This window comes from Cryptotermes secundus, unplaced genomic scaffold (genome assembly GCF_002891405.2).
Source record: "Cryptotermes secundus unplaced genomic scaffold, Csec_1.0 scaffold318, whole genome shotgun sequence".
NCBI classification, from domain to species: domain Eukaryota; kingdom Metazoa; phylum Arthropoda; class Insecta; order Blattodea; family Kalotermitidae; genus Cryptotermes; species Cryptotermes secundus.
Genome location: NW_019730108.1, coordinates 3056564 through 3082526, shown reverse-complemented (window position 1 = coordinate 3082526; position 25963 = coordinate 3056564). Strand labels below are relative to the sequence as shown.

Below are 25963 nucleotides of genomic sequence, written 5' to 3'. Positions count from 1 at the left end.
TACCTCCAATTCCCAATACGTCTTCACCAAGTGATGCTCAATTAATCACGCACAGTGAGAACGTTACCTTTACCTTGGTTTCTTGTACAACTTGATGACAAAATTCAAAACACGCACTTTTCAATTCATTCTGCCCTGTTTTCACTATGAGCCCTGCTGTAACGCCATAAAAGCGAATGGAATGCTCTACAAACCTTAGGAATAAGGCGGATTTTTGTTCTCCTATGTGATATAAGCATCTCTGGGAGCTGGGCCGTGGCCGTCCCTACTATCGATTGGTGTTCCCGCAACATTTTTGGGACCTCGCTGTGCTGCCTGTATTCCTTACCGTCGCCGCTGAACAATGTTCTACTTCTCTTCATTGTTCGCCATGACCAAATGTCACAATTTGGCCCCTGATAACATTAGTTCGTATTTTCAACACGCCATATTCGTGGCGTCGTTGCCGTTGCTGAAGCAGTCTACACAATGAATCACTTGCTCGTATTTCACCCAACAGTTTTACATAGCGACATTAGCTTCTGTGGCAAATATTTATTTTTCCGCTTTCTAAGCAACGAATACCTATAACGCAACAGGCTGATAGTGAAGTACGAGTCCTGGCTAATATTTACAACATGCTGCAACACAAGTACAACAATAGGATATCACAGAGCTGTATACACCTGTTCAAAAGACGTCTTCGTAAAATAAAGTAAATACATCCCCGAAGTTAAGAAACATGCCGTAAGGACGTGTGGAAGTAAAGCTCCACGCATTCGCAATCCCTGCACAAGACAGAAATTCATTATTAGTTTCATGCTCCGGGAGCTTTAGCCCCGAACCCAACTGATAGGAGGCTGGATGGACTCCGGAGGAGGTTTGGATGCGGTAGCGAAAAGAAAATTCCAGCCCAGGCTGTCCAACTGAAGGCTATGGTGTATGAAGAATCAACAAGAAGTTTAGGGAAGCACTAATCGTGTACTTGCCTTTGGTATGATAAGGATCGACCAGAAAATGAAAAAAGAAAATGGGAGAGATACATAGAGAGACAGCTAACAAGGTGATCACGCAAGCCTAAAAAATTAGGGGCGGGGGAATAAGTAGACAATAAGGTGATAGAAACCTATTTCATTATTTTAAGAAAAAGGAAAGTAAGCTAAAAACAAGTATTACATTTTTAACGACGGTGATTTGTTAGGATTCTGGTCTCCGGGGCTGTGCTAACGTGTAGTCTTGTGGACGGATATCACGACAACGTGCATAAATAAAGCGTACAGGCCAATGGAATACGCACGGTTATAGAGAATGGAATGGGTCATGAGACACAAGAGTAACTGGATAAAGAAAGGGGTCCGATCCGGGCAACTGGGAAGAAATAGACAAAAAAATGGCCGATGCGCGAAAATGATTCCCCAACAAAATTCTGTATACATCCACTGTATCCCCCTGCACTGCTTAGCACAGCGATCGGACTCCATTATTCCATCCCCGTTATGTAGAGCTGTTCTGAGCTGTTTGTTTTCAAATACTGAAATTTATGATCTTCCCTGAAAGTAAAAATGACCGCTTTTCGTCAATTAGTACTGTCACGTGTTAGTGACTAAACACGGGGTTTGCATTGGTAATTGGATTTATTGAGAACTTTTAAATCGTAACTACAACTGATTATGACGCTCTCGCTAATTCACGCACTCGACTTTTCACTATAGTGCATGCTAAGTCTTCTCAGTTTGTTATGTCTTCAGAGTCGTTGCCTAGTAACGGATCCCAACAATGTATCTGCTTCCGTAATCACATCCTTACTGGCTGGCGACTGTCTCACAATTAACTAACTTCAAAGTCGAAGTCACATTACGATTGGCGGTCGGTCGGCTAGACGGTCTTAGTGTCAAGCATGATCTGGGGCCCAACACCAGATTTTTGTTAGTCAGAGAGATGCGGTTTTGTTGATGCGGGGCATCCTCTCTGAGGAGATGACGAGTCTGTCAGTTACCATGGTCAAAATCAGTAGTACATGTCATCTATATCGTAGCGGATTGGCTCAAAAAGTTTCTAGGCAACGGCTCGGTAACCACGTTCCAACGTGCAACAATGGAAGTTGTGTCTCAGTGGACGTATAACTCGTTGCTAGGCAGCAGTCAGCGCGCTAATAAACTCTATGGGGATCAATCGACTTGTTTTCTGTGTGGTTCGTGCGAAGCCTATATAATGAAGACCTGTTGTAGCTTCAAAAATAAGACCGTAATTGTCAAACGGTACTAATTAATATCTGGTAATGAGCCCCAGATGGGGTTCGACACCAAGACTTACTGACTGACTGACCGTCAGTCGTAATATGACTTTGATTTTGACTTTAGCCAAAGAGTAAGACAGCAGTTAAGGCACATATAGGCACGCGAGTTCAGAGTGGGTGAGGAGCTACAACAGGTCTTGATTGGGTTGAGCAATGTGAACCAAACGTGGGTTGGAGAGAGTGGATTTTAAGGACTTCACTTTGCGTAGTGTGTTCATGGTCAACTCCCGTTTGGTGAAGGTGAAAACGGCGAAGTTTTCAGCCCGGCAGTCAGAGTGTGCAGCGCTGTGTGATAGAAAACAAACAAGCGGTAAACTTGAGTGTACATCAAAATGGCGGATATCACAGTACCTGGATTACGGAAATATTGAACACAGACGCTGACGTCGCTGAAAAAGTCCGGACGCGAAACTGCTTTCATGGCATGTACGCGATAACACTGATGGAATTAAAGGCCATGAGTACACAGGTAAAACAGCAAACAAAACCTCATTGGAATCCGGCCCAGGATGACGACTTCCGGGAAGTTACGAGAGGCAAGAGGCATAAATTCAATGATACCTCACAGTCAGCCAAGAAGTCGACTAAAACAGTCCCAACATCCGCAGCTGTCAAGCTGCCTCCAAAAGCAGCTTCAACTCGCAACTTCTTCGCACCTCTCAGAACTACTGACAAGGACATGAAGACTACTGGAGCAGAAGGCTCCAAGAAAATCAGGTAGGTCGCCAATAATAGTGATGATTTCTATCCCCAAACCTCATTCGATTACAAAGCGACTTAAAGAACATGCCAAAGGAGAGCACGACTTCAGAAACACACGAAACGGAACTCGTATTATAACAGAATTAATTGCGGAGAATTCAGCCATGAAAACCTACCTGGAGAAAAATAATCTCCACTATATTACCTTCCCCTCAAACTCCGCAAAGTAATCCGTCTCCATCCCCCAGACACGCCGGCGGAATATATTTCCAACAGCCTTGAGGATTTAGGCTTCAACGTCATTAACGTGAGATAAATGACGGCCAGTCGAAGAGCACCCTACGGGCATGCCTACGTGGAAACGCATCCTATATTTCCTGTTAGCTTAACGAGAAACGTAAAATCTCAAGAGATTTTCAAACTGAATAGCCTGAACCATATTATCATCAAGGTAGAGTTATACAGAGCTCAGACTGGCCTTACGCAGTCTACAACTGTCAAAGCTTCGGCCATGTCTGGGCCAACTGCAAGCAACCCCACAGATATTTGTCGCGCGGTGGTGGTCACCTGCATACGGAATGCCCTGTTGTAATTGCACCCTAGCAGGAGGAGAGAAACCTCATTCAGCGTCATACCGAGGCTGCAGCCATGAAAAAGGAGAGGAGCACAACGAGCTCCCAAGGATTCCCTGGGAGGACGTTCTCCTCTACGTTCACCTCACCAGAGCAGTCCTATGCAGCTGCACTGCGTCAATACACTCAACAATAGCAATCACAGGCACCGCAGATGGATGGGAAAATCGTGCAACACCCCTGTCAGCAGCATCTACAACAGGAAATTCAGAACAGGCTTGTCAGTATAGGCTCCCAGTTCGTCTGACAACAAGCTAAAGGTAGCCACTGTAGTGCGACAGATCATGAAAGAGCTCAGTGAAGCTGTACCAGAAGAGGACAAGGTAATGATCGTTACAATGATGGTACTTGACTTAATGCAACGGAATGGTTCCTATAGTTCATATGCAAATAGCTCTATGAGCTAGTAAACAGCCGCAAGACATACGTATAGATGTGACTGTTTTCAGAGAATTATCTCAAGCCACATGAGAGGTTGTATATTGTTGTATACAGCGCAAAATGAAGAATTTCTATAACATGCTATAAGGCCAAGCATATTCATAAGAGATAAACCCATCTTCTCGTCAGAGAGGATGTTATGTAAGGATTATTACCGCAAGTGTTCAGTTGAAAAAAATATCTGGCCGTAAGTCTCAAGGGGCTTGGCGATAAACCGCCAATCGTAAGGTAAATCTGATGACTCTGGCTCTTGACTTAGATTAGTGCAGTGTAATTAAGAGTTAGTTGCAAGAATGCGGCTGTGAAGAGAAGACTTTATGTGTAATATTTGGAGTGTGTAGTTCGGTGAGGTTGTTATAGTTCCAGTGTTCTAACTGCGTTACCAGAAGGCGACTAACGTGAGTGTAACAGTGAATCATAAAGTGCAGAAACAGCGATAGTGCTATAATTACGTGTACTTACAGGGTGGAGTGTATAAGGAGTAAATGAACCCGTTCATCCAACCCACGTCCGCGTTATTAGTCACCAATACGCGTGAAATTATTTACAGTTTTACATGTCGGCATTCTACACAGTTAGTTGTCAACAGTTCGGTTCCTTGTGGATACCTACTATTTCTTTATATTATTAGTGGGGTGGGACTAAGTCCCTTGTACTGCGGCCACTTCTGGCCTATTGTACCAGCCCCAGATGATAGGTGAAGGTGATTGTGGAGCAATTGGTGGAACGAAGATTGACAGGGGAAACCGAAATACTCGGAGAAAACCTGCCCCAGCGCCACTTTGTCCACCACAAATCCCACTTGACCAGACCCGGGATCGAACCCGGGCCGCCGCGGTGGGAGGCCAGCGACTAACCGCTTGAGCTATGGGGCGGCCCATACCTACTATTTAGTTTTACATGTAACTCTAGCATATATGCATGCACATATATACAAGGCCTCTTGTCAGTTTACGCTTGGCACAGCACCCTAATACATGTAGCTCATGTTAAAACGGCTACCTAGTCACTTGAACGGCCGTACGCTTGACCACCGCCAAGTTTAGGCCTTTTATATTTTCTATGTCAGGCTTCATGTTTTCCGATGTCGCCAACATTTGTATTTTCATGATTTTGTACGGAGACTGCTTACTTCCTGTACAATTTCGTTATGTAATCACATACAGGGTTTTTCACGACTTTAGGGCATAACTGCAGGAGGTGATTTCCTAGGTATTTGTGATCAAAAAAGTTCATATAAACATGTGTCAGATTTTGGACGGTTACGGAGTTATGACCGTTTTAAACTCAGAATAGAAGGTAACGATTACTGACAATAAACGGAACAAAATAATAAACCAGCGTAATTCATGATACATTTAAAGTATGACTGTAAAGTTAACTTCGTGAAATTACCTTTAATTTGAATTTATTGGTGCTTAAGGCTGATTTTCGAAAATGCCACCGCCGGCCGCAACACAGGCAAACGCTCGGTTGTGAACCGCGCCGGACAGACCAACCCACCCCGCCTTAGGTAGCTCTCAAGTGTCGAGATAACGAGAACGCTCTGTCTGTAGCTGGCTAAAAATAGCGACCTTCCAGCTGACAGACGCGGTTCACACGAGGGCGTGTACGGGAATGAAAAAACGTTCATAACGCCGTAAGCGTCCAAAATCGGACACATGTTTATTAGAACTTTTTTTGATCACAAAGACCTAGGAAAGCACCTCCTGCAGTTATGCCCTAAAGTCGTGAAACACCTGTATATACGGTACTCGGAAAACCATGTGCAACTCACAGACTAGTATGCACCTTGAAATTTTACCAGCAGTACGGAGAACCTTGTCTTATAATAAAGCGCCCCCATTTTCAATAAAGGGCATCTGGCGCAAATTCCCAGGCGGGGCAAGCATAAGTCATTACCGATCTAATTGCTACTTTATGGACAGCTAGTTTAATGTTAGCGCTCAATCGTCCTCTTTTGAATAGGCAATTTGTCTGTCCGTCCATCCATCCACTTATTCCAGTTTCTCCCATTTGGAGCATAGGGCATCAGTGAAACGCTTCGTTTCATTTCAGTTTATTAATCTTAAACGGCAGGTAGGACTCTTCGGACGGGGGATCAACCCGACGAAAAGTCGCTGTCTACACAGGGCCACACAAACAAAGATTAAACGCAGACAGATATCCATGCCCTTAGTGGAATTCAAACTGACAATCCAAATGTTCGAACGGGCGAAGACATATTGCGCAATCACTGTGATCGGCTGAATAGGGGGTTTCTTTCAGAGCGAAAAGAGCTAATAAGCTTAATTAGACTGAACGAAAATTTTAACTCCGATAATTTATGTAGCAATCCAAGGTGCCATGCCTTACCAAATGTTCTTTTCAATATCAAGAATACAGCAGCAGTAGACATGTTATTGCTGAAAATTAAGGATACGTGGTCCGTAAGCCTCATACTGAAGCGTCGTGCTGTGACGGGCACTGAAACCAAACAGGCTTGCATTGATCAGTTTTCTTTATTCAATGTGCTTTTGGACTATTTTTCAGAATAACTTTCTCGAACAGCATGTCTGTTGTAGACAAGAAGCTAATCAGACGTAAATTTTAAGGAAATTTGGGGTTCTCACCAGATTTCAGTAACGTTATAACTTTTGCTCACTTCCAAGGCTTAGGAAAATGGGACAACCGAAGGCAGTGGTTAAATAAATGTGTCAACTGTACCAGTGGTCTTCTTCGAAAATACCTAAGGCATTCGTTTGGAATACCATCAAATCCACAAGCCTTTCTCAATTTCAACGAATCTACTAATTTATGTATTTCACAAGTCATACTTTTCCCAACGGAGTGTCGTCTACAGATGCGAGCAGAGCTTGGACTCAAGTCTCTACCTGTCGCTCATGGCTTTTGTCACACAGGTCATGAGATGTGTACTGGTTTTCTAAATAATCTGCAATCGTATTGGCTTTCTCTTTCAGTTGATATACATATGTTATTCTTACAGGGCCATGAACATCGGTTGGTGCCTTTGGTCCATCCATTTCCATAAGCGATATCGCGATAGGCCACAGAACTTGAGGGATTGTTTCCCAACGTCCGAGAGCCTCTCTATGGGTCATTCGTCTGCTTGTTTTGGCCACCCATCTAATTGCCGTTTTACATGCTGAATTCTGGGTTACTTGCAACAGCTCTCTTAACCTCCACTTATGCGTTAGCAGCCTCTCCAGACCAAGTACATCATTATTAAGGTCCGAGTGGAGCATTATGTCTCGTTCGTGCTCCCTATATAACCTCGGCACGGACCGCACAGGAAACAACGTCTCCAATAGTGCTTCTGATGTTGCGCGTTTATTCAATCCCTAGCAACGACTTCTTGTTTGATGACGTCGCAGCGTGTTCAATGTGCCATCGCCTTGCAACAACTGTCTCTTCTAGCTTCTATGTCACAGTACTTTCGTTGCTTTACATAGATCTATTTCTTACTTAATCTTTATTACGTCTCAGAGTTGACGGCATGAAAATCTCTTGAGTAGAATAAATCCTACTTCATGTCGTTCCAACAGGCTTCCACAACTGGCAGTCTGCTGCCCTTTCATTCATGCTGATGTCAGTAGCAGCGGTGCAGTGGGTGATGCAGTTCACGGCTGTCAAAATCTTCCCGTTCGTTGAAGTTACTACTAGAAGCAGCAACAAGTAGAGAATTCGTTCTCGTCAGCAGCAGGCTGCCGATTTGTTCCTGTACTTTCAAATTACTGTCAACAGTAGAGCAGCGGTTATTGCCGTTTGGGGTTGCCAATTTGTTCATGTTCGTTGAAAATCTTGGGGGGAGCAGCAACAGGCTATCGATTTGTTCCCGTCCGTTCTAGTTTTTTTTATTGCTAGTGGGGTGGGACTAAGTCCCTTGTACTGCGACCACTTCTGGCCTATTGTACCAGCCCCAGATGATAGGTGAGGGTGATTGTGGAGCAATTGGTGGAATGAAGATTGGCAGGGGAAACCGAAGTACTCGGAGAAACCCTGCCCCAGCGCCACTTTGTCCACCACAAATCCCACTTGACCAGAACCGGGATCGAACCCGGGTCGCCGCGGTGGGAAGCCAGAGACTAACCGCTTGAGCTATGGCGCGGCCGTCCGTTCTAGTTACTGCCAGTGTATTAGTTATTTAGAGAGGGTGGGTTTCCCCATGCACCGCGACCAGTTTGATCTATTGTGCTTCCCTCTATGATATTCTACCAGTCTCTTTACCCTACCGATAAATGGTGCGTACCATCAGTCCCGCCGAGCAAGCGAGTTCGGCCACTTGCTTAGCGGTGTCTATAATGCTTCCCCCATCTATCAGAGGCCTTAGAGACTATTGTTGGGCGGGAAACGTCCTGGAATTTGGCTCAGTGATCCCCTTTGGGGATATGAGGTTCTTTTACGTGCCGTGAAGTCCCTCCCGGAGGACTTGTTCCCTGAATTTTTCCGCCCTTAAAAATTCGACGACCTCCGCCGGGTATTTGAACCCGCGTACCACGAGTCATGAGGTGGGAACGTTACCTCTAGACTACGGAGGCCGCTTACTGTCGGTGTAACTTGCACCAAATTAATCTGCCGTGAAGCAGAACATGAAAATTGAACCGCCTCCACTGCTTCACCTTTCTCACTCTTCAGTCACCAAAGCGGCAGTATAGTCAAGTCTATTCTTAGACAAGTAGCTGTTAACATCATTTAGCGGTGCAAACTCGGAAACTCTCTTTGTCATGCCGACTGACGGCGCGGCTATACAGGGATCCACTATTTCATTTAGTACCAAGAATGCGCCCGTACCGCCACTTCCAGAGAAACTCAAGGGAAGATGGTTTCCACGTATCACATTCAGTTACTACTATGGAGATTACAGACTGACTGACTATGTGTTGGGAAACCTCTCGATTTCCAAATATCAAAGTTGTCTGCCCGAATACATACTTTTATTCTAGCATTGTGAGCCCACTTTTCAGTGTCCGTAACGTTTGTCTGTCTGCTTGTTATGAGATATATTTTCAAGATCGTTAGCAGCTTCTGTCACTTTCCGCCCCCTGCATCAAAGCTGAACTTTACCGAATATGAAGACAAAATATTTCTGGCTCGAGCTATAGCAGGTCACAGAGTCCAGTGCTGCCATTTCAATCTGTTTCGGTCCATAAAAGTCACTGCCAGTAACAGCAGCAGCATGCTGCCAACCTAATCGTGTTCCAAGTTTCCGTCAGTAACAACAACATGAGGCTCACAGTCTGTTCGCGTCCTTTCAAACTACTATCAGCAGCAACAGGTCACTGGGTCACACAGTACAGCTGCACTCTCAATCAATGACATCAAAACCCAACTTCCGCCTGCGCTCTCTGATCACAAGGTGCGCTGTATTTCATGGAATTTACAGACACGTTGTAAACATTTCTGTGCGAACCACAGTAGGTACATGTGCCATAAATCACCAAGCACCGAGAAGAAATGCAAACATGAAACTCGTGAGCATGGCCCAGTCATCTGTTACAGAACTAGTCTATAGACCATCTCTGCGGGTGCATCATGCCATGAGCAGGCAGCCTTACGGAAGGTCTCGTACGTTCAATGAGACCGCCAATATGTCGACTTTGGCTCCCATCGTATTTCTAATGTAGGGCCGCGCCACAGCTCAAGCGGTTAGTCGCTGGCTTCCCACCGCGGCGGCCCGGGTTCCATCCCGGGTCTGGTCAAGTGGGGTTTGTGCTGGGGCAGGTTTTCTCCGAGTACTTCGGTTTCCCCTTCCAATCCTCATTCCACCAATTTCTCCACAATCACCCTCACCTATCATCTGAGGCTGGTACAATAGGCCAGAAGTGGCCGCAGTACAAGGGACTTAGTCCCATCCCACTAGTAAAAAAAAGTATGTTAACGTAATTTGATAAGTCATTATCTGACAAGCATATAACGGCAGATATTTTAGACACAGTACACACGTCACAACTGCAGGCCAAACTCGATTATAAAAACAGGTTAGCAACCTGTTTCACGTTTCGACCTCATTCATCCTCGTCACCATCGTTGTATGGAAAGCCAGACAGACTCATACCCTTACAGACATTAACGAAACATCCATAAACATCAACAGACAATGAAATCTCATGTTCCACACAATGTAGAGACATCACATAAATAGCACCACCTGATCACATATTCATCCTCACCTACATCACTATTACCTCATCAACACGGCAACAGCGCCATTCGCACCTTATACATGAAAAGGTCTGTCTTTTGTATATATTTCTGGCTTTAGCAACGAGCTATGAACATTCGTCCTATTGTTGCATGCGCGAATCGCGAGGTGTTTAAAGAGCCGTTGCCTGACAATGCGTTGACATGTCACAAATATCAAGTTTCATAACAATCGGCCCAGGCATTCAAGTGATACTAAGAACATTGCTTCAAAAACTTGAGACTGCAGTGTTGGTATTACTGATGAGGGAAAAATTATGAAGTACACCGTTGAGAGAGGGCCGCGCCACAGCTCAAGCGGTTAGTCGCTGGCTTCCCACCGCGGTGGCCCGGGCTCGATCCCGGGTCTGGTCAAGTGGGATTTGTGGAGGGCAAAGTGGCGCTGGGGCAGGTTTTCTCTGAGTACTTCGGTTTCCCCTGCCAATCTTCATTCCACCAATTGCTCCACAATCACCCTCACATATCATTTGGGGCTGGTACAATAGGCCAGAAGTGGCAGCAGTACAAGGGACTTAGTCCCACCCCACTAGCAATAAAGAAAACAATACACCGTTGAGATAACCTCAAGTTGCACAACACACATTTGACGTTTAATGATGATCAGTTTGGGTATTGAAGTAACATTAAGGTTACTGTCTCAGCAATTTGAGAGGTAGCAGTTATTACTTATTTTTTATTTAATTAATAGCATATTTACAATCTACTCTCGATAATACGGAGTAATAAGTAAATTTGTTCTAAGTAGGTGTCTTGAGTAGAGAAATCATCCACTGATGATACTCTGACAGGCTCTGTAGAGGAATTGTGATGGTTTTAATCTTCGTCATCTGCGGATTGTTGTAGGTCAGACGGTCACTGTCTCCTCAATCTTCTTCTCACACTTGGTGGGTTGCTAATTTCTACAGCTAGTCTGTTATTGTGTCCGAGCATGCTCTGATGGCAGAGTGTTGACAATATATGTATTTCTTCTTTGGCAAATGGGATTTTCAGATGATGTGAATAGTAAAGTTGGAGACATACCAAGGTGCTTTAGCTACTGAGCGCAAGAATTTGGATTGAAGTCTTTGAATTATTTGTGTTTGATGGTTTTGTACAGCCCCATAGCTGTATACCATATGTCCATATGGGTTTTATTATACACGGTGTGTCCAGGATCCGTTAGGACTCTCTTTTTTTTTTCTCTTGCCCTGCAATGACATCTGTTGGCGAGTTGTGGCGTTAAGATTCTTGAAGTTTCAGCTGTGGCTGTCTATAATTTCAAAGCGCAAGCATCGCTGCATCATGTGTTCTCACCTTGAATGTAACAGTACTGTTCTGACGCTCGTCGGAAAATGGCGGTTGAGAACCAACATCAAATTTTGTTTGAAGTTAGGCAAAACAGCCGGAGAAGCGTACGAAATGATGAAAAGTGTGTATGGTAGTGATTGTTAGAGTCGCTCGAACACCTTTCGATCGTACGCTGTACTTCGTGACGGCAGGGAGGACATTGAAGACGCTCCACGTGCATCAAAGCCGAGAACAAGTCGCACTGAAGAAAATGCGAAAAAAGTAACCGAAATCCTTGCATCAGAGAGATGTGTTTCTGCAAGACTCATCGAGGAGCTTTTGGGATTATCAAAAAGTACTGTGCATCAAATTTTGACCGAGGATTTGGGCAAACGGAAGGTCTGTGCGCGGTTTCTACCGCACGCGCTGTCAGGCGATGAAAAACATGCCAGAGTGAAACACTGCAAAGACATGTTACGGCCGGCCCAAAGTGATACAAAATTTACAAAATCGATTGTTACTGGTGACGAGACATGGTGTTTTCAATATGAGCCTCTCACAAAGCGGCAGAGTGCAGCGTGATTGAGCCTAAAGAAGCCAAAACCAAAGAAATGCGCATGCAAAAGAGTCGAGTACAGACACTGCTAACTGTTTTCTTCGATTCCAAAGGAATCATTCACAAGGAATTTCTGCCAGAAGGTCAAACAGTGAATTCTGATTATTACCTCGGAGTCCTCAATCGTTTGTGGGCGAGAATTCTTCGAATTCGACCTGAATATCGAGAGCAAGGTTCCTGGTCTCTCATCCACAACAATGCCCCATCCCACAAATCGAAGATCGTGCGCAATTTTTTTTTTGGCCAGAAAAGGGATCACAGTCCTTGATCATTCTCCGTATTCGCCAGATTTGGCTTCAGCAGATTTCTGGTTGTTCTCAAAAGGTAAGTTGGCGATGAAGGGAGACCGTCACGACACCATCCAGGATATCCAAAGGTAATCCACCGCAGTTTTAAATGCGATTCCACAAAAGGGGTACAGTGACTGTTCTCGAAAACTTTTCAATCGATTCCAGCTATATATGATTCAGAAGGATACTATTTGGAATAAAAGGGTGAAATTTTGAAAATAATTCACGTCTAGTATCTTTAATGAACACAGTCCTAACAAAACCTGGACACACTGCGTACACTTAGTAGAAGTTTGTTTTCTACGGATAGCTTGGATTTGTGGCCCAAAAGCCAGGACATTTCTCGTGCTTTTAAATTTAATTCCTGACGCTTTGTTTTGACGTATTTCTGCCATGTCAGTTCTTGGTCGAGGTATAATCCCAAGTATTTTACTTCGGTTTGGAAGGGCATTTGCATATTATTGATGGTAACCTGCGGGCAGGTTACGCGTTTCGTGGTGAATGTAACTTGTGCTGATTTTGTCCTGCGGTACATCTGATTTCACCCGATCTGAATATGAACTGTTATATTTTATTTGAAAGTGTCTTTCAGTGATGTATGACTTTAAAAGTAGGTATTATGGACTGGGGAATGTATTTTTGATTTTCTATAGTAGTCCAGTGTGCCAGACCTTGTCAAACGCTTGAGCTACGTCAAGGAAAACTGCTGTGCACAATGTTTACAGTATTACTGATGGGAGCGATATACGTAGTGCGCCATTCAGGCGGTTTCAGGTAGAATGATATACATATCAAGTTACATTACGATGGTGCAAGCATTCAAGAAATATTAAGATTATTATTTCAACAATCTGAGAGGATGCTGTGGTGGTATTACTGACTTGAGAGATTTACTAAGTGCGCCCTAGAGATGGCCTCAGGTGGCATAACATACCAAACTTCATGAAGACTTGATTGGGCATTTAGTGATGTTAAGGGTATTACCTCAGCAATGTGAGAGGCAGCAGTGTTCTCTCTTGAAATGTTAGTTACTCTGAGTGTACAACTAGAAAGAGTAGTTGGCATGCGAACGGGGAAGAATTAGCTACTCCTTTGCAGGCAGATTTTAAGAACGCGGAAGAGATGTAGAGTAGCGCCTGCACTGGTTTGCGTGTGAAAGAGAAGCGCTGGTTCGGCGACTGAGAGCAGTGGTTGGGACGTTTTGGGGAGGCATTTTGGAACAGTTTGATTCGGGCTTTCGGGCTAGTCAGAGTAACACCAATCTGTCGACAGGGTCCGACCAGAGCGAAACGACGGAGATCCATCCATCTAGCCCAGCCGTGTCAAACATGCAGCCCGCGGGCCGCATGCGGCCCCTAAACTTTTAGAGCTAATTGATATTAAAATCAATATTAAAATTGTAGTAAAAATATTTTTTGTAAAGACAATTTTCCAACAGACCAGAAGACAAGAAGTCTCACGCAGACATAAATTAGCAGGCTGCAGGAAATTCAATGTTTTGCTATTTCTAACATAATTTATTGTGTAATCTCACTTTTTAGAGATTGAAAATCTGTTTGATACTTGTCAAAAATGGCATTCTCTTGCTTTTTAAAACTGTAAGATATGTTACTTTAGGTAATTATATTGAAATTATTCCTAAATAATAAATAGAATTAAATTTCCTTGTATCAAAATCTAATGTATATTTCTATTTTGAAGTGCGGCCCTGGACTATTATTTATAGGGCTGAGGTGGCCCTCTGTACAAGTTGAGTTTGACATGCCTGATCTAGCCGATGCCATGGACGCTAGACACCTGAGCGAGATTATGACGGCGCTGAGCATTATTACAAGTAAATGGTGCCCCAAATGAGTGCGGTCAGAGAAGGGAGGTCGTAATCATTAACAGAAGGGGTTACAAAATTATGATTATTAACGGGAACATAGTTATTGAAAGATATACAGCAAAGTTTATTAAGGAAACCTGAAAATGTAAATACTGTAAATTAAAATTATTCGAAAAATGATCACCAACCCACCATACGAATGGTCTGAAGGCAGTTACCGCGTGGAGGGAAATCACCACGATAAACTGTGCATAGGTTGATTGGGGCCGACAGCCAGAAAGGTGGAACGCGTGATAACATATCTCCCCAGCTGGACACAACAGCAGCCCCGTAACAAGAAGCGCTGGTACAATATTAATGATGAAAGTAATTCAGGAATATGCCGTTCAGATGGCTTCGGGTGGCATGATATACGTACGTATTCTGAGGACCGGTTCAGACATTCAGGTAATACTAAGGTTATTACAAGGGCCGTGTCATAGCTCAAGCGGTTAGTCGCTGGTTTCCCACCGCGGCGGCCCGAGTTCAATCCCGGGTCTGGTCAAGTGGGATCTGTGGTGGACAAAGTGGCGCTGGGGCGGGTTTTCTCCGAGTACTTCGGTTTCCCCTGCCAATCTTCATTTCACCAATTGCTCCACAATCACCCTCACCTATCATCTGGGGCTGGTACAATAGGCCAGAAGTGGCCGCAGTACAAAGCACTTAGTCCCACCCCACTAGCATTAAAAAAAAGGTTTTTACAATGATCTGAGAGACTGCAATGTTCGTATTACAGATGCGAGGGATTCATAAAGTAGATCACTGAGTTGGACTCATGTGGCATGATATGCATACTGTGACAAGACGCCTAAAAGCAGGAATAGTTCAGTGCATAGGCTTGTGGGAAAACCAGACCGCTGCTGTGAAATTAACACGTTTCCGCAGCAACAGATAAGCACGGAATAATAGAGGAACTGTTGGGGGTGGAGACTTATATTCAGTCATCCCCGAAGTTATAAAGAAGGCGACACATAATTGATTACGAGTCTGATACTTGACTTAATGCAACGAAATGGCTGCTACAGTTCATATGCCGCTCAAAGTCACATCATTTGATGCAAATTGCTTAAGAGCTCGGTACGCAGCTCCAAGACTTACATCTCTCAGAGACACATCTTAAACTACACGAGAGGTTGTACAGGACGTCCGGATGAAATGTATCCAAAACAAAATCATTATATCTCGGAAAGAATTTATTATACACATTAATGGGTTACACCATTACAAACTATCAAAGTTTTTTTTCTGCGTATACAACTTTCTCAATAAATTTAAATGTGGGCTCCCTTGGCGGCACAAATATCCATGCTTGAAGCAAGTTTGGTGTTACCGTAGCCATAGCGTCCCTTATGCGGGCTTTCAGGTGTTGAAGGTCGTTGATCTTAATCTGGCAGACAATGTTCTTCACATAACCCCACAAGAAAAAATCCACTGGGGTTAAATCTGACGACCTAGGAGGCCAAGCGATTGGTCCACCTCTGCCAATTCATACCCCAGCCATCTCTCTGTCCAGGTGATACGTAACATGGTGGCAAAAATGTGGCGGCGCATGCGCGTAAGTCGGGCATGAAAAAAGAAATTTTCAAGTTTTACTTTCCGATGACAAACCGGATACGTGTATGACAATTAGTTTCCGAGAAATATATTTTTTATTTTGGATACCTTTCATCCGGACATCCTATGTAAAGTTGTTTATAGCGCAAAATGAAGAATTTCAATAACACGCTGTAGGGCCAGGCATATTCATAAGAGAGGATATTACATACATAAGGGCTATAAGTTCAGTTCGAAAAAAAGTCTCAATGGGCACCAAGATGAACCGATTGGCGGTAAATAGTCAGTCGTAAAATGACTCTGACTCTGATTATGAGTCATAAGAGCAACCCGTGCGGAGGCGAGGTCGAATACCTCCACCGTAGCCCTGCGAGTAGCAGGAGGTGACGAAAATGGAACCCAGTTCCTGGGGATACAACCGGGCCAACCTGTTCCTGGGGAATATAAATACGGGGACCTGGCCCTCCAGACTGGAGGATTCTCGAATCTGAGATGGTAAAATGTGGTCATGTGTCTCGTGGTACTCGGACCTGGGAATGAATTCGCTGGAGAGAACCAGCAGCAACTGTAGAGGATGTTACATCCGCAAGTGTTCAGCTGGACAATAAAAATTCTGGTCGTGGGTCTCAAGGGAATTGTCACCAAGACGAATTGACTGGCGGTTCCCCGCCAGTCGTAGAGTAGTTAGTTAGTTATTTAGAGAGGGTGGGTTTCCCCATGCACCGCGACCAGTTTGATCTATTGTGCTTCCCTCTATGATATTCTACCAGTCTCTATACCCTACCGATAAATGGTGCGTACCATCAGTCCCGCCGAGCAAGCGAGTTCGGCCACTTGTTTACCGGTGTCTATAATGCTTCCCCCATCTATCAGAGGCCTTAGAGACTATTGTTGGGCGGGAAACGTCCTGGAATTTGGCTCAGTGATCCCCTTTGGGGATATGAGGTTCTTTTACGTGCCGTAAAGTTACGATACGGGACACACAGCTTAAAGTTCCTCCCGGAGGACTTGTTCCCTGACTTTTTCCGCCCTTAAAAATTCGACGACCTCCGCCGGGTATTTGAACCCGCGTACTACGAGTCATGAGGTGGGAACGTTACCTCTAGACTACGGAGGCCGCTCAGTCGTAGAGTAACTCTGACTTCGACTCTTGACTCTGGTTCGGAATCATTCATTCGTCATTCGTAAGAGACCTCAAAATTCAGTAGATGAGTTGAGTGTTCAGCTGCGAAGTGTTAACCAGCGGACAACGGAAGCTGAAGAAGTGACCGACTCGTAAATCAGAACCAAGTCAGTCGCAGTAGAAGAGAAGACACTCGTAGTCTAGTAAGAAATGGATTGAGTCTTAGGCAGTTATTGACCGGTAGTTGTTATAACCGAGTGTAATTAAAAGTGAACGTAAAAGAAGGGGTCAATACATTCAATCGTCTAATCCAGAACCCGTTATTACTAGTCACGGAACCCCTGACACGTGGCAATACCATGTTAAGATCGGTCAAGGCGTTCAAAAGTTGTTAAACACACATACACACACAAAGACAACAAAGTAATCCCACACGCCTGGTTTTATCTTTTGAAAACAAGGAAAGTACGCTGAAATGCACTATTCACTGAATCACAATGAATTCAACAGGTAAGGTAAAGGTAATGCTATCCCTGTAACAGGTTGTGGAGGCCCACAGGGTTATGAGGTGTCGAGGCTCCCCCATTTTCTAGACAATCGACTCACAGATGGCCGTGGGACTGTCAGCCTTATGCGCCGGCCGCACTTTTTCCCCAAGGAAGATTCCTGGTACTCATTTCTGTAACAGGCTGAGTCGACCCCAGGGCCATAGTGCGACCGGAAGGATGACTTCAACTGAAAAATCCAATTATCTCACTGGGAATTGAACTCGCGACCTTCCGGCTTGTAGTCCAGTGTCTCGACCAACTACGCTACCGCGTGTCCATTTAACGAATTCAACAACAAACCACAAACACATAGCAAAAATCAACACAGGCAATAGGTAAGGAAGTCAATACACACAACACAACATCCATCTACGGTTTACAGCTTCTATATTTCAAATATAAGCAGTTCGCCACAGCACCATAAACAACAGCTTCACCAACAGCACGTACCGAAGAAACAATATAAGAAGCAACTCTTTATTGACTGTCACAACACAACAAACAGAAAAAATCAAGGACAGGGCCCAGCTATGGTTTCGCTACATGTTAGAGCCACTAACGGCCATCATCAGGCAAACACATATTAACAAACATACATCATTGAACTGCAGTATATTAATTGGATACAGTGTTATTAATCATTGAAAATACTTTGCGTAAAAATACAATAAGTCAGATTATATAAAAACTAAAAGTTATTGCATAAAACAAGATAAAATCGATTTTTTTCTGTTTGTTGTGTTGTGACGGTCAATAAAGAGTAGTATATTGTAACACAACAGGATGCACGAATGAAAAATATAAGTACGACCTACCCAGCACAACTTATAACAACAACCAGCGACACAATGAACCTGAAATTATAAACGAACGACACACGTCCCTTTAGTCTTAACCATAATTTTAACCACTGACAAAGTTTCAAACTCCTCACAAAACTGCACAATTTTTTTAATTTCATTCATTCATCCATTCATAAGTAATCTGTCACACGACAGGTCCACAGTCTCTTCCAAAACAGTTCCTCCGCTTAACGCAATCTCAAGCTTTCTCCTTCAAACAAAAATATCCTCTTCTGTCCCCAAGGTCATCCAGCATCTTCTTACGTCTTCTGGTCACTTCTATCCGCCCCTCCGGTTTGTTTTGTCTCCAGAGAAAACATCTCGCATACATGGTATCTCTGTTTTTGGAAAGAGACTATCCAGGAAAACTGATAATGTGGTAGTTTTTCCATTTGCTTTCCACATCGCAGTACAACAGCCGTTCAAACCACTCTGGTCACGCCTGTTGCCATACGAACTTGAACCATCTCGAGCATCATGTCGCTGCTGATGACGCTGCTTCCAGCATCCGTTTAATTTAATTTAACGGAAACATAAATCACGGCCGAAGATAGGCTATCTAGACTGAGGTATTTCGTGGTTTTCCTTAGCGCCTCCATGCACATGCAGGAACATTACCTCAAATTACGCCAATGCCGGATTCATTCGACATATGTCAAATTCATTATTCACTAACCACCGATTCCTTGATGTTATATTGCCTGAGCTGCTGACAATTTTGTTAAATAAACCAAAAATAATATTAAAATTCAACTTACCACTTTCTTGGCGGCAGGGGATCTACTGGACTTCATATCTCCCTGTCTCTCTGGACCCAAAGGTTACTGCCGAAATGATTCCCAGGGAAATGAATAGCATCGTTCCCTCTGCTGATAACACAATCTCGTTCGCAATCTAAAAGAAAAAGACAAAAATTAAAATCTCTCACACAGTAAGAAATTAGCAGACTAATCTTCCAAATTGCAGAACTTTTGAAAACTCTCAAGACTGCCAACTTTGCTTCTAAAACGGCCGAAGTATTTGATACTGAATTCAAATGTTCCGATAGCTACATTACTTCGCGCCCTCGCAAACACCCGTCCATGATTCATCGCCCAGACAGTGCCTCCCACCAAAATAGACGTTCTTAGTCAGGCGGGTTATTTCAACCAAGCAAAAAACGTTTATGCACCATCAGTGGAATATATTGTTCATACCAACAATCACCGTCTATAAAACCTCAGTTCAATTCCAGGCAGGGGCAGGAATCTTTCTCTTATGGCTCTGTGGCCGACCAAATGGGATCGGTGAATATCCACTCCCGCTATATGCCCTCACGGCATGAGTGCAACACAGCCGAAACAAAATGGGGAACTAGGATGCTCGCCTCACCCTGCCCTATACGAACACAGATGTCTATGCAACGCAGTACGAGAAACACCTATGGAACGTTGATGAGCAGTGTATGGAAGTGGACAACGCTCCACGCCTTATTAACCTCGCCACTAGATCTGATTTAGTGCAATGGACGCTCGGTATGCCCCACAATCATTACAAAGCCTTATTTGAAAACGAAACCCGGTCCTTTTGAGCACTGGGAGGCAGGTGGAAACCGATGATAATTTCGTTCCTACTCAGTGAATGCCAAGAATCATTAGCCCTTTCAAAACTGGAGAGGGAAGAGAAACAGAAAATATGAGGCGGTAGTTAGAGACCATACTTGGGGGAGGGGGACAGAAACATTTTCCAGCGTTAAAGGTTCCAAGGCAGTGTTTACTCTTCCTTCTGGTAGAGGTAGGTTTGAGAGGGTATTATTTTAAAAGCGCGTCCAGATTACTCTTGCTCGTGCTCGTCGGGAGACTCGTCTGGTTTTTACTTGTGCTCGTAAATCTTCGTCCACACTACTTCAGTTGCTCCCCAGGTTTCGGCGCGTGAGGATCCGTATATTTACTCGTAGTGTGTATAGGCTGTAGTTGTATTGTAATTTATTGGCTATAGTTTTAAAATTAAAATTTTAAAATTTGCTTGTCTCGTGACTTGTCATATCGTCCACATTACTCGCGAGCATAGCGAGTCACACAAGCACAAGTAATGTGGACGCGCCTTAAGAAGTGAAAAAGGTAAAGGGTTGGATGTTAACCGGCATTATATACACAAACCCCAATGTCAGTCCTTATCTGGCTGTTGCTTTATTCGAGGACAAAAAAAAATACATGTCTCACACTGCTTCATGTGCGTATTTTGGATGAGCAACAGACAATTTCGTGACATGCGCAAAAAGTCTACATGCCTGTACACCCATATATTGTAATTATTCGTACGCCAATAGTTTTAGAGCGGGGGGGTCACATGTTACATGAGGTTTGTCGGTCATTTAATTAACAAAGGATCGTGTATTACAGATCACTGCAGTCTTCTTGCTGGTCATCTCCGTTTCTTTGGTCGTCCAGCAGGACGATGCGACGGCTGTTGAACTGGACCCTCTAGAATTCCTTCAGAATTCTAGCTGCCTGTTCAGCTCTTTTAAAGATTGGGGGGGGGAGTCTCGACCGATTTACGGACTGAGACCCATTCCAGCCAAGTGTTTGCTTTTGTATTGCTTCAGATTGCCGTACGAGAGGATTATTGTGCAAGCATGGACAGGGGACGCAGATATCGATAGTAACACCCTAATTCTTCGATTTGGCCGTTTTCAGCGGTCAGTTACTTCTGACGATACAGCGCCCTAGCTAACTTTTTCATGTGACATTTTATTAACGGCATTCCTCTCTGGTTATGTAAGGTTTCAGTTGGTGCTGACCTTGGCAATTTCGTTAGTATCCTGAGGAATGCCAAAATTGCCGTCAAATTAACAGCACAGGCGTATATGGCGTAAAGTTAGGCCGAATTAACGGTGCTTAAACTGTGCAAGCGGTAGGACAAAACCTGCTCTCCACATACAAAAGCACACCCAATCGAAGCCTGGTACAACGACCCGTCAGTATATACAGTTCTATAGTCAGACGACCGGGAATGTAGTTCCACAAAATATCTGTAACAGGATGTGAGAGACGTTACGTGTCTGGGAAAACTACCTGCCTCGTAGAGTCGGCATCTGACACGATATGCAACAAGTGGATACAAAGATGCTCAGAAGGTTGAACAATGCACCACAGCTTGGGAAGCTGTGTGCGCATTCAGCTCGAACCTAACCCGGTAGGTAGGGTCGTATGCCATATCACAGGATAGGTGAAGGGGCTGCGTTTCCAAGGAGAGGGAGGCGTTCTGGCACACATATTCTCTTACGATGACCGTGCGGTAGGCGCCACTGACAAGACGAATCCTAGGGTTATGGACAGGATTTCGACACTGTGTCGTACACGACAGTCGTAAAGAATACCTTATACGAAGTTAAAACTTTGAGAAGGTGGTGGTGGTGGCTTTACAATTTCCTTGAGAGCAAATCGAGCGGCTGCAATGTTAGGATGGCATGAGAAAATGCTTGCTCACTACAAATTTCCCTGAAAATTTTATTTCAATTATACTAAAGTTATCTATACAAAATAAAAACAATTTGCATAATGCTGTATTTGCAATCTGTTAGAAAAAAGAGTATGTATTAGAATACATATAATCATCGATCTATCCTGAAATTCTACATGATCCTTGTGATCAGAAAACAGTCTGTACTTTCTGGTAATGTAGTAAGCAGCCCGAAACACTTTAACAGTGGTTTTGGCAGCGACTGCAGAAATTCCTGAATATTTTCACCAGTACCCTTCAGCTAGGCTTCATCATGCACATCAGCTGCTGTCTTGTGCCCTTTCTAGTTAAACAAAAAGCAAACAAACAAATTCCGTGGTTTTACACGAACAATACAGACCGAGCGACCGCCGCTTGTCGGCGAAGTTAGTGCCAACTTTAGCGGATAGACGGTGTCGCGTGGTCAGCGCAAAGAATCCCCACGGCCGTTAATTTCGGTTTTCTAGACCGGAGGCGTTATTTCCTTGAAACAGCTCCTCAATTATCCTCACGAGGCTAAGTGGGCCCCGTTCCAGACACACTACTTCTCAAAAAATCTGGTAGCGTATTGCTCTTTGTGACTGATGCCCCAAGTTATATGATAAAAAAGCAGGTACTGCTCTTAAAGTTATATTTCCAAATATGACACATTTGACTTGCTTTGCCCATGGGTTGCACCGTGTTGCAGAAATAATTCGTGCAAATTTTCCACTTGTTGACAAGTCGGTGTCTTCTGTGAAGAAGGTATCTGTTAAAGGTCCATACAGAAGATAAGCTTTTAAAGCAGTAGCACCGAGCGTTCCACTTCCGCCAGAACCAATTTTAACGCGCTGGGGCACGTGGCTGTGTGCAGCGAGTTATTATACCAAACATTTAGAAACAGGAATGTCGCGAATACATTTGATCCCAAAAGTGCAGCATCAATTCAAATTGCCCAAGATGTACTAAAAACGCAGAACTAGAAACTAATCTTTCCTATATATCTGCTCACTTCTCTCATCTTCCATCCGCCATTTCCTCACTGGAGGCAAGCAATAGCAATACTACTATGTATCAGTCGTTAAGTGTGTTCAAAACCACTGTTTCCAAATTGAATTCGGTTCCTGGAAGAGTTGGTGAAGTAGTAAAGGAAAAAGTACACAGCATTCTTTAAAAAAATCCAGGATATGAACAAATTTGTGAAACTGAAGAAATTTTAGCCGGTAAGCGTACTGAACTGCCGGTCACGGTAGCCGAGCGGTCTAAGGCATGCACTGTCTTCGCTCGCTCGGAAGCCGGGATCGTGGGTTCGAATCCCACTCAGGGCATGGATGTTTGTGTGCGTTTTTCTGTGTTTGTCTACAGGTAGAGGCCTTGCGACGAGCTGATCACTCGCCCAAGGAGTCCTACCGTCTGTGTAAGATCTAGAAAAACCGAAGTGAACGGAAGTTCATGGAGGTAGGCCTAGGCCCACTGGGGCTGTAGTGCCAAGGAAAAAGCGTACTGAACTACCAAGTAAAAAATCACTAACAGTGGAGCAAATAGCGGCTTTTGTACATGCGCCCCTAAGTTCCTGTGATGTGGAAAGAAGTTTTTCCTACTATAAGGACATCTTACGAGACAATATGAGGCGACGAACTATGGAAAACTTAGTAATTGTGAACTGCAACAGAAGAGAAGTTGAAAGTTCGGAGAGCTAAATGTGAGTAACACTGGTTTTTTAAATTTGTAATGAAATATGTTGGCTTTGTTGCACGATTTGTATTTACGTATATTTACGTATTTACGTGAATCGTTCTGTGATTACATAAAATGAACTTAGATATTGATTTGTTGGTCTTAAAATAATATAAAAGCAATTTTAATACTATTTGGTATAAATTTTATGTGCATATTTTGGTACATATTTCGGAAGTTTTTGATGCATAAATGCATACATATTTAAGGGATTATTAGGGCATAAAAATCCGGTCCCTAGTCATGACTTATGCCTGTCCCACCTGGGAGTATGGGGCGGACGCTCACCTCTTAAAACTGCTTCGCCTGCAGAATACAGCACTCCGCGCTTCTGTGAATATTTACATGCGCACGCTAGTCCGAAAATTGCATGTGGCCTTAAAAACTTCTTACGTGTGCGACTACATAAATAAATGTTGCAGGGTACAGGGGAAAGTAATAAAAAATCACGAAAATCAAGATGTACGTAGTATTGTAGGCATATGAAGCATAGTTGGCGGCGCTCAGCCTACGACCGTTCAGTGGATTAATTGCGGTTTCGAAGTAGTTAAATAAGTTAAGGCATAACCAGTTACACAACCCTGCATTGACCGAAAACCTCTGCATATCTTGCATAAATGTTACTTCCTATAGTGCAGTGACAAAGGGTGCGGAGTCCATAGTGATCCGGAAGCCGTGACGGCGCGTATACGTATACTCGTGCTGAAACTACGATGCGTCAAACGTAGTGTCTACACAGAAAGACCCCATTTCTAAACACGCAAATGTCTACGAGAGAACAAAAGTCTTGGATATAAATATCGACAGCGACGCCAGGAATGACTGTGCTGGCGAAGACCTGCAGAAATTTGACGGACCGACCGACAAACCAACCAACCGACAGCAGACAGCCGGGGCTGCCTGGGACGGCTGATCGCTCCCAGAGCCGTCAGACAGTTGAACATGGCCATGATTCCCGTGGAACTTGGAACCAAGAATCACTGCGCTGGCAGCAATTCAGCAGTCCGTCAGTCAGTCGAGAGCTCAGAAGTGGTCAGAAAAAGTCCATGTCCGTCAGATAGTCCCATTGATCCCACTGATGGGATTCCCTGCCAAGCAACAACTAGTGAGGTCGCAGCAAACTGGGGTGAGAAGTAGAGAGAGTGAATTAGTGAGCGCGTTGTAGTTACTTGTAGTTACGTGTTATAAGAGTTCAATAAATCCCGTTACCAATCCAAACCCCGTGTCTAGTCACTAACACGCGACAATATTATTTAGACAGAAGATCTCCCCTCAATTTGTGTGGCGTACATGTGATCAGTGTGTCTGCGTTATCGACACAGTAGTACGAGTATAATCTTGACTGATGTAGGAGGAAGCCGTTGTGATATATTAGAATATATCACCGTTGCACTAGTTGGAAGGCCTGAGGAAAACATTCAAATTTAGTAAAGATCGCCGGGATCCAAACCGGGTACCTCCAACGTGTGATCGCATGCCGTGCCTTCGGATTAACCTCCTTGGTGCCTTTCTGAAGCAATGTGCCGAAAAAATTGATGGGTCCATCTTTACGAAACTGCCACAAATGCATGCTATCCACTGCACTTCGAGGTCACTACAGATGGTTTTAAATTATTGTTCACCATTCAGACACTCTGCATTTTGCCCACAATGTATAGGTTTCGTATGGTACTCAGAAGAAACACTACTTATTTCCCTTAACAGCACTGACTTAACAATGGAGAAGTAGTTGCCTTCTTTGGGGTAGTATCTGTATTTTTAAATATTATTTTGACGAATTTTTGGTTGCGAAGGATCACAGGAAACGCCTTGCTACGAGACCAGCTACTGACTGCGAGTTTACACGTTTTTCCTCAATGTCCTCAAGCAGTGCAGTCGCTGTCATACACTGATATATGCCATGACCATGACCAAATTCACGTCGTTTCAAACCACTTAAATTTAATTGGCATTGTTATACACGCTACTCAGCTGCTGTTTCTGCTTATCTGCATCGGTAAAGTACTTCTCACACGATCACTTCTGGAAATCCATCATCTGGTTCCTGTTTTCAATGGGCCTCCGAAGTCGTCTCTCCCATTCAGGTTTTATAAACGAATTTTCAAACCTACTTTCTCACTATGTGCTACCTTCCTGCCCAGCTCAGCCTCCTTGATTTAATCGGTCTAACAATCTTCGATGAATTATATAATGTACGAAGCTAATCATAATGTATTTTTCTACATCCAACCAACACCACGTTTTCTGGAAAACGCTTTCACATCTTCAGTCTTTAACACTTTCTTCCAAGGCTACTCGCATCACTTGCCATTCTAACCTGTAAAAGCAGGAAGATGCTAATCACATGAAGCGTCGCGTATTGCACAGAACGCTCGTCTTTCTTAACAAAAACGGTAACAATAAATACATC

General features: G+C 43.9%; 2 protein-coding genes across 3 annotated transcripts in view; one reads left to right on the top strand and one right to left on the bottom strand.

The window, feature by feature from the left end:
- LOC111866094 (transient receptor potential cation channel trpm) overlaps positions 1-25963 on the bottom strand; it is an 89036-nt gene that overhangs the window by 62752 nt on the left and 321 nt on the right. The window contains exon 2 of one of the 2 annotated variants that reach the window (XM_023854677.2): positions 19116-19251. In XM_023854677.2, the coding sequence (XP_023710445.1) occupies positions 19116-19151 (36 nt within the window). In that variant the 5' untranslated portion in view covers positions 19152-19251. Of the gene's footprint in view, positions 1-194; positions 287-19115; positions 19252-25963 lie in introns of those variants that run through there. The other variant, XM_033752109.1, reaches the window with a different exon arrangement.
- The window catches only part of LOC111866095 (5-formyltetrahydrofolate cyclo-ligase), a 42933-nt gene continuing 19827 nt past the window's right edge, over positions 2858-25963 (top strand). The window contains exon 1 of the mRNA XM_023854679.2: positions 2858-2992. The gene's annotated coding sequence lies outside the window, so the exon portion shown is untranslated. The remainder of the gene's footprint in view (positions 2993-25963) is intronic.